This window comes from Hevea brasiliensis, chromosome 10, assembly GCF_030052815.1.
Source record: "Hevea brasiliensis isolate MT/VB/25A 57/8 chromosome 10, ASM3005281v1, whole genome shotgun sequence".
NCBI classification, from domain to species: Eukaryota; Viridiplantae; Streptophyta; class Magnoliopsida; order Malpighiales; family Euphorbiaceae; genus Hevea; species Hevea brasiliensis.
Window position 1 is genome coordinate 14,698,775 of NC_079502.1, and position 8,953 is coordinate 14,707,727.

Consider the following 8,953-nt stretch of genomic DNA (forward strand, 5'->3'; position numbering starts at 1 on the left):
GTTATAACTCAATAATTAAACTCAACTGATGAAATTTGGTTATTCAATAAAAATAAGTTTAATTTAATTATTTTTTTTAATAATAATAAAAATTTTTAATTTTCAATTATCGATTCAGTTACTTTTGACTTAATAACCGTACTAATCAAAATAATTGAATTTCTATTAATTAATATATTAATTATATTTTTTATGATTTTATAACAATATTTAACTTATAATTATTATCTTATTAATATTCGATTATATTTATTATTTTTTATGAATAAAAATTATAAATAAATTTTTATTAATAATTAATTAATAATATAAAAAATATATTTTATTTTTTCCAATTAATTCAATTATGACCGATAGAATATTTTCGGTTTTGATTAATTTTAGTTTTATATCAATTTCAATTTGATTTGATTAATAATTTTAGAGTATGTTAATTAATGTAAATGTAAATATTTAATCTAATAATTTGATTAGTTAAAAATTTAATTTAATTCAATTCAATTCAATTTGATTAATGTAAATGTGAATATTTAATCTAATAATTGTTAAACTAATTCTCATATAAACTTGAGCTTACAGCAAACACCCTTGTAAAAAAAAATGCTCATAACTACTTCTCATAGTCCCAAGCATATCCTTTCCTCCCTTCCTTAATCCGTTCCATTAAATGAAGATTAAATTAATTGCATGGTTGTTTAAGTGTAACAAGAGATGAAGTCCAATATACAAAATGTTCAATGAATCATTATTAGCTTTTCCCATTGCAATAACTTGATTGGGATAAATTTTAACAACTATCCCTAAACTTATATGATTGTAACATTATAGTCCTTCAACTTTAAAATGTAACATGAAACCTCCATCAACTTTTAAATTTTATACAGTAAAATCTCTCTGACTTTCAATTATTGATTTTTCAATTAGATGCTGATGTAAATAGATCCAGTGAGGCGCTTAGTCAGCATTTTTCTTTCTTTTCTTATACAAAGTATATAATTATTCACTCTACACATGAAAAATTATGTTCTCTATGGAGAGCAGAAGGATTCAATTTACATATGGTTTGAGAGAGGAAAGAGAAATGATGACTAAGCGTTACGGTGGAACTGTCCAGGTCAATATATAACTGGAAAACCGGTGATTGAAGGCCGAAGGGATTTTACTGTGTAAAATTTGAAAATTGAAGGAGTTTTATGTTACATTTTTAAATTAAAGGACTGTAATGTTATAACTATATAAGTTCAAAAACGGTTGTTAAAATTTACCCAACTTCGTTGCATCCAACGTTTTTAGCTGTAATACCTTTGAATGTTTAATGGGTGAATTACAAAATCATCCCTGTAGTTTAGCATAATTAATAAATTAACCCATTTATTTTTAAAAGATAATTATTACATCTACATAGTTTGAACCCCTTAATATATAGGTCACTACATTTAAATTTTATGGCATGATTGAGCGTGGTTTTTGCCATTTTAGGCTTCGCTTATTTTGTGATAAAATATTTTTTAAAATATTGTTTTTTATTTTTTAGCGTTTTCGATATTCAAAAAATGAGTTAATGGAAAAGTATTTTTTAGAGAGAAAATTAAATTATTTTTAAGAAAAAGATTTTGATAATCTTATTAAAATACGAAAACACTTATATATGCATAGTGTAAACACATATTATTTTTTAATGTTGCAATTAAATAATAAAAAATATTTTATAAATAATTTTGTTAAAAAAATTTTATATAAAAATTATTTTCTATGGAATAAATAGAGCCTTTTATTTTGCTTTTTGCTCTTTGTAATTAAACCCTAGTTGGAATTGGAATTTTTGGAGTTGATGATCCAACCTCATGAATTTTGATTTCATTTGATTTGAAATTTTTTTAAATTCACCCTTAAGGACTTGTATATTTGTCGCTATAAACATGTTTTTTAATATTTTTGTAAATAATAGATAGATTAATAATATTTTTTAATTTTTAATTTTTTAATTTATTTAATTACTTCTTATAAAATTTTATATTTAATTGAAGTTAAATATAAGTAGATGAAGAATTTTAGAAAATCTCCAATTAGACCGATTCAAAAGTTTCCTACCATCTGTGCACCGGTAATATTATACTAGCTCGCCTTGATTAAAAAATCTTCTTTTGCTAAGGTAATCTATATTTATATTATCTATAAATATATGAAAGAAAGACTATTGACTTTATTCAAATTACCTTTCATTTTTAAAATTAATTACAATTATATTTTTATTATTTAAATTAATTTTAAAATTTATATAAATCTAAAATTGTTAATTTTAGAGTTCATATAAATTTAAAATTCTGAATCTACTTATATTTAACTTCAATTAAATATAAAATTTTATAAGAAGTAATAAAATAAATTAAAAAATTAATAAATAAAAATAAAAAAATAAAAAATATTATTAATCTATCTATTATTCACATAAGCAATCATATGCATTTTTTTATAATCCTTTACTGATTGGGTGGTAAATTGTGGGTACAAGTTATCAAAGATTGTATATTTGCATAGCATCATAAAAATAATGCTCTCCTTAACCTTGCACTACACTCAACACCTGTCGATAATAATTTATATATATATTTAAGAGAGCAATATTTTTTAAATTCTTTCAGTATATTCAAATAATTAGCCCTCAGGATTACAACCAAAAAAGCAGTTTCTTTACGATGTGAATTAATATCCATGTACGGCATGGAGCGAAGGACAGTGAATCCGCCCATTTTTTAATGGAAAGTATGCATGAATGGACAGTGAATCGCCCGCAACGTATCTATAAATACACGCGATTCCTTAAACGCAGCACGCTCTGTATTCTTCTTTCCTCCATTGTCTTCACTCTCTTGGTGACCACTGAAGACCAGAGAAGCCAAATACACACTGCCTTCACTCTCAGTAAATAATCATCCATTCCCCAGTATTATTTGTGCTTTCTAGCTTTCTGCTTGAATGAGTCTTTGATAGTCTTGTGTTTAGCGTCTATTTTTTTTCTTAATTGGTCTCTGATACTCTGATTTTGGTTGTATTTCTGTGTCAATCTGTGTTTTCATTTCTGTAATAACAAGCATTTTTGGTATGAATCCATCTATATTTTGGGAAGCTGATAAGTCACTTATGAGATGATCGTTTCTGTTTTGATTGCAAGATGGAAGAAGCTGGTGGATCCTGTCCAAAACCAACGAAACGTTCTATCATAGCCAGGCCTGGGTTTGGAAGTAGCGGGCATCCCATGCCATTGCTCAGCAACCACTTCAAAGTTTCTGTCAATGTCACAGATGTCGTGTTTTACCAGTATAGTGTATGTTCACCCAGTGGTTTTCTGCTTATTGTCTGCTTTGTTTCTGGTATTTCAATATATATATATATGCCTTATGCCTTACAATGTTGCAGGTTTCTATTACTGCCGAAGATAACAGAGTTGTTGATGAAAAGCGAAAAATAATTGATAGGCTTTGCCAGACGTACTCATGTGAACTAGCTGCTAAAAGCTTCGCATATGATGGTGAGAAAACCCTCTATTCATTGGTTCGTCTGCCACAGTCCTGGATGGAGTTCACTGTAGTTCCTAAGGAATCAATTGCAAAACGGTATGTGAATTTTCCATCCACTTCTATGATTTGCGTGTTGGAGTGTTTTATGCTGGAATTAACTTGTGTTGAATTAAACTTTCTTTGCATGATAATGGAAGTTGCAACGCTGATGGTGGTCGTAGCTTTGCGGTAACTTGTGAGAGGTCTAAACGTCGTTTGCGGTCAGAGACTTTTAAAGTGGAAATAGTTTATGCTGCGAAAATCCCTTTAAATTCCCTTGCTCTGTCTCTCCATGGAAATGAGACAAATAATAATACTCGAGATGCTTTAAGAGTGCTGGATAGTATCTTGAAGAACAGGCAAAGCCGGTGGCTTCCGTTAAGGCAGACATTCTTTCATGACGATCCAAAGAACTTCACTGATGTCGGAGGAGGTGTAACAGGAGTTAGGGGATACCATTCCAGCTTCCGTACCACTCAGGGTGGCTTGTCTCTTAATATGGGTATTAAGTTTTTATTTTTTTGTTTAAATCAAAATTTGGTTTGAGTAGAATGTTGTGTTGTGTTGTGTTGTACTTGTAATTTCTGTGTTTTTAATTTGTTGCTGCTTATTCATTGATGTCTGCCATTCTTCTTCTTTCTGGTGTGCTCCAGATGTGACTATGACGATGTTCCTAACCCCTGGACCAGTGATTGATTTTCTGAAAGCTAATCAGAATGTACAGGATCCATGCTGTATTGACTGGGTGAAGGTAATAAGTTGCTAAACTGCATCCGCAAAATCCAGCATAGTTTTGTGTTGTTGAAAATTGATTTATATGTTGATCTACAGGCCAAAAGTATGTTGAAAAATTTGAGGGTTAAGCCAAGGCACCGTAACAAGGAATATAAAATTATAGGCTTGAGCCAAAAGGTCTGCAAGGAGCAATAGTAAGCGGTTCTTTGCCATCTGTGCCTTTTCCTTCTTTGAATTGTCACTCTTCGTTTTGTATCCATTGTGAACCTCTAACTTTGCTCTCATTTCCTAGTTTTTCAATGAAAGTGAGAAGCCATGATTGTGCAAATGGTGAGCCGCAGGTTGTGAAGATAACAGTGTATGAGTATTTTACTAAACACTGTGGCATAGAACTCACCGACTCTGCATGTCTGCCTTGCCTTGATGTTGGCAATACTAAACAACCAATCTATCTGCCAATAGAGGTATGCTGAATTTTCTTACGCAACATTCTTATTTTTAGCTTGTGTTGCTTTAATCTTGTCTTACTTCCTATGCTTTTCCCTGTGTTGCAGCTTTGTACGCTTGTTCCGCTCCAGCGTTATGCAAAAGCTCTATTCCCAACTCTAAGAGCATCTTTGGTTGCAAGTTCTAGACAAAACCCTCAAGATAGAAAACGAACTGTGATTGATGTAAGTCTTCTTTTATCTGTATGCTATTTTTATGTGGCCTTAACTAATGTAAAAGCATTTGTATCATTTGGCAGGCTGTGAGAAACTACCGTTGCGATGATGATTCTTTGCTTTCTGCAAGTGGTGTTTCTATAGAAAGACAAATGATGCAAGTTGACAGTCGCGTACTTGAAACTCCAATGGTAAATCTTTCTTTTTCTTGTTCCGCACCCCATCTGTGATTCTCTCTGTGCATTTAAATTGATAAAATGCATCTGCATGTAATACGCAGTTGAGGGTAGGAAACAAGGAAGACTTTTTCCCCAGGAATGGTCGGTGGAACTTCAATCACAAGGTACTGTGACTCTCTATTTTGGCTGAACTTTGCTGATTTTATATTTCATTTGTCATCTATTACGTCTAATGTTATTTAAATCTTCTCCAATTGCAGACTCTTTTCAAAACCACTTGCATTGATCGATGGGCTGTGGTTAACTTTTCTGCTCCCTGCTATACTGATAAAATCTTCCATGATCTCATAAGCTGTGGAAGGAGAATGGGCATAGTATGTTCTTGAATTACATTATTATTTTCAATCTTTACCTTTGTAAATTCTGTTTCTATGGCTCATATGCCTGTTCTATATATGCGTCCTTGAAGCAAATTGAAAGCCCACGTACCCCAATATGGGAGGACCCAAAATCTAGAGGAGACAAACCTCTTGATAGAGTAGAAAATATGTTTGAGATGCTGAACAGAGCTAAGCTTCTGAAAGATACCCAGTTTATTTTGTGCGTCTTGCCAGAGAAGAAATCTGACATTTATGGTATATTAATCATCTGTCTCTGTATTACATTTCTTAGGGTAACTCATTGAAATTACTTGACAAATATGTTCCCTTGCACTCCCAGGACCATGGAAGAAGAAATGTCTTTGTGATTTTGGCATTGTTACACAGTGCATTTACCCATCCACGATTAATGATCGGTATCTTACCAATGTACTTCTTAAGATCAATTCTAAGGTATTTCTTGAAAATAGGACCATGAAGTATCTCTATTTGTTTATCCTTTAGATGAGACATTGAGTTAAAGTTGTGTCTTTTATTATAGCTTGGAGGAATTAATTCTCTGTTGGCAATTGAGGATTCCATGAAAATACCCCTCATAAAAGATACTCCTACAATGATTTTGGGCATGGGCGTGTCTCTTGGCTTTCCTGGCCGATCAGATATACCATCAGTAGCCGCGGTAAAATTTGAATTCTAATGAATTTTTTCATGCTCAGTATTGATAATGTTGCTATTTTCAGGTTGTCGGATCTCTATATTGGCCACATATTTCAAGGTATAGAGCTTCTGTAAGAGCTCAATCTCCTAAGGAGGAGATGATTGATGCTCTATACAACCCTTTAGCTAATGGGAAGGATGATGGTATGATGAGGTAATGTAGTAAATAGATTTCCATCACATTTGTCAGATTATCAACCTTTGAAGCCTTATTTACATCCTTGGATCCATTGAAATAATGGTTTCTGGTAACAGCAAAACTGTCTTTAATTTCATCAGATAGTCCCATAATCAATATTGTACATAAACATTGCAAAGAATTGTTGTTTTCCTGATTCTATCACTCATCTGAGTTGAGGAATTGTTCACTGTTGCAGGAAGCTGCTAGAGGACTTCTGTCACACAAGCAATGGAAACAAACCAAAGCACATTATTGTTTTCAGGTATCACTGCATTATGTTAATTATATTTTGACTTCTAATTTGTTTATTTTTTGGGAAATTTTCCAAATGTCTAGGTTCTAGAAAATTTGAGTGACACATGGATTGCTGCCAATTTGTTTATTTTCCATCATAGGGCAATGCCTTGGTGGGATAACAACACTTGGCAGTGGCCCTGAGAATGCCTCACCTATCAATATTCAATCGGTGCCTTTCATTCAAAATTCTCTTTGAAGGACCTGAAGAAAGTAAATATGAGGCTTAGAATTGTCATTCTTGATTGCGCATTTAACAATGAGATCTAATGTTGCACCTGTAAGCACAATTAATGGGTGCGAACAAGATTATTCTACTTGTTAAAATTATCTTTTTCTTTCTATTTAAACTGTTTAATTATTTGCATTATTAACAGCCAATTAGAACTTAATTATGGTAGATAAGATATATTTGGGATTTATTTGAATATACTTGTTTCCTACTGCTGGATTCTTTTGGTTGATGAACTTCGACTTGATGCTTTCAGGAATGGAGTGGCTGAGTCACAGTTCAGTAAGGTTTTGAACGTTGAAGTGGAGCAGATCCTAAAGGTTCTGCTACAGATTTGTGCCTATTGTAATACTGTACTTGTTCTTTTTGCTCCATTGTAAAGTTTGTGGGCTGCTGTAGGACCTGCTGATAAGGGGAGATATAAAATGAATTTTCCAATTGTTGTTATTTTCAAGTTGATGAACTTTCTTGTTTTACAGGCCTATCAGGATCATTTTAAAAGTGAGGTAGACATTCCCAAGTTCACGGTAATTGTTGCTCAGAAGGATCGCCACACTAAGCTATTTCAAGATATTAGCCCTGAAAATGTTCCTTCTGGTCAGTTAGTCTGCAGAGTTGTTTTATTTTTATGTTTTTTCATTTCTTTGTTTTTCATGATGCAATACCCCACAAAATTTCACAGGGACCGTTGTAGATACAGAGATTGTGCATCCCAGAAACTATGATTTTTACTTGTGCGCTCATGCAAGCATGACTGTAAGTATTCTGCCTCCTCTCTCTATCACACACACAGTGATGCTTGATCTGATACACCTGCGAGCATAACCTCGGTTTTCTTAATAACGAATCAAACGCGTATGCATTATTTTTATTTTTCTGCATTATGATAGGGAACTTCAAGGCCTGCACACTATCATATCTTGCTTGATGAGATTGGATTCTCTCCTGATGAGTTGCAAAATCTTATCCATGCTCTTTCTTATGTGTAAGCTTTCAAGCTCGAATTCCTTCTCATCCATCATTTGAATGCAAAACTTTTCATCCTCATGATCAAATGATTGGATTTACTTATTTTTCAGGAACCAAAGGAGTACTACCGCTATCAGAACAGGTAATTTTACTGCACATTTCAATACTCAACAAGATAATTCGTAGTGCCTTAACAATGTTGTTGTTGTATTTCCTGCAGTGGCTCCTTTGCGTTATGCTAACCTTGCTGCACGACAGATGGGGCAGTTTATGAAGTTTGAGGATAATTTGTCTGAAATCTCTTCAGGACAGGGTCCAGTTCCAGAGCTGCCTAGGTTGCACGAGAATGTTGCTAGTTCGATGTTCTTCTGCTGATGTGCTGCTGATTGTTCTTCCTAATATAGTAGTTTTGCGTTTGTTGGCTATAGCTGCCAGTGTGCTAAGGCTTACTACTACTGTTTCCTGTGGAGCTGAATGCTTTCTGACAGTACTATAATAAAGTTTCCTTAAAGCTTATCCTGTTTCTTTTAATAACTAAAATATAATATTTTATAATCGTTGGTACCAATGACATTTCTCTAAAATGAAGTATCTACGTGAAGATCATGATAAATAGAGAGTGTGTTTATTTTTATTTAATTAAAAAGATGATAGGAAGGGTTCACAAACTCGCTATGATCACGTCTTAGAGATCTTTTACGGTGAAAAATGTACCAGATGGTCTCTTTTTGAAGTTTTCAATGTAAGGAAAATGATAGTGACCTTGCATTTCCCAAATGAAAGTTGGTTTGCCCAAAATTTTGCCACAAAGGTTTATAGGTCCAAAACTTCATTCATTCGATTCATATTAATTAGAATGCTTTGGGGCGCGAGATTAGGGATGGCAATGGTCAAGTTTTTGCAGACATCCAATCCGATCTAATATGGTTAGGTTTAGGTAGTATATAAATAGGTTGCGGATTGAATTGAAAATTTAATACTCCTAATAAGTTCGGATTTTATATATTGGGTATTCATTACTCAAATTTATTTATATAAATACTTAGT

At 32.7% G+C, this 8,953-nt stretch overlaps 1 protein-coding gene across 1 annotated transcript; it reads left to right on the top strand.

Annotated features, from left to right (window-relative positions):
• The first annotated feature begins 2,795 nt into the window (after nt 1-2,795).
• On the top strand, nt 2,796-8,422 carry LOC110664170 (protein argonaute 16-like). Its single transcript, XM_058129203.1, has 22 exons — nt 2,796-2,922; nt 3,173-3,325; nt 3,418-3,614; nt 3,716-4,059; nt 4,211-4,308; nt 4,389-4,486; nt 4,585-4,756; nt 4,847-4,963; nt 5,038-5,145; nt 5,235-5,297; nt 5,394-5,507; nt 5,603-5,768; nt 5,854-5,966; nt 6,055-6,192; nt 6,254-6,384; nt 6,608-6,673; nt 7,194-7,257; nt 7,417-7,534; nt 7,620-7,693; nt 7,828-7,922; nt 8,017-8,048; nt 8,127-8,422. The coding sequence occupies exons 2-22, from the start codon at nt 3,173-3,175 to the stop codon at nt 8,279-8,281; spliced, it is 2,616 nt and encodes an 871-aa protein (XP_057985186.1). The 5' UTR covers nt 2,796-2,922; the 3' UTR covers nt 8,282-8,422.
• Nucleotides 8,423-8,953: the final 531 nt, after the last annotated feature.

Excerpts from the sequence above, each read along its gene's own strand:
- LOC110664170 (XM_058129203.1), top strand. The coding sequence starts at position 3,173 with ATGGAAGAAGCTGGTGGATCCTGTCCAAAACCAACGAAACGTTCTATC. Across the intron at positions 4,060-4,210 it reads TGGCTTGTCTCTTAATATGG|ATGTGACTATGACGATGTTC; the intron begins GTATTAAGTTTT and ends GGTGTGCTCCAG. Across the intron at positions 6,674-7,193 it reads AAGCACATTATTGTTTTCAG|GAATGGAGTGGCTGAGTCAC; the intron begins GTATCACTGCAT and ends TGATGCTTTCAG.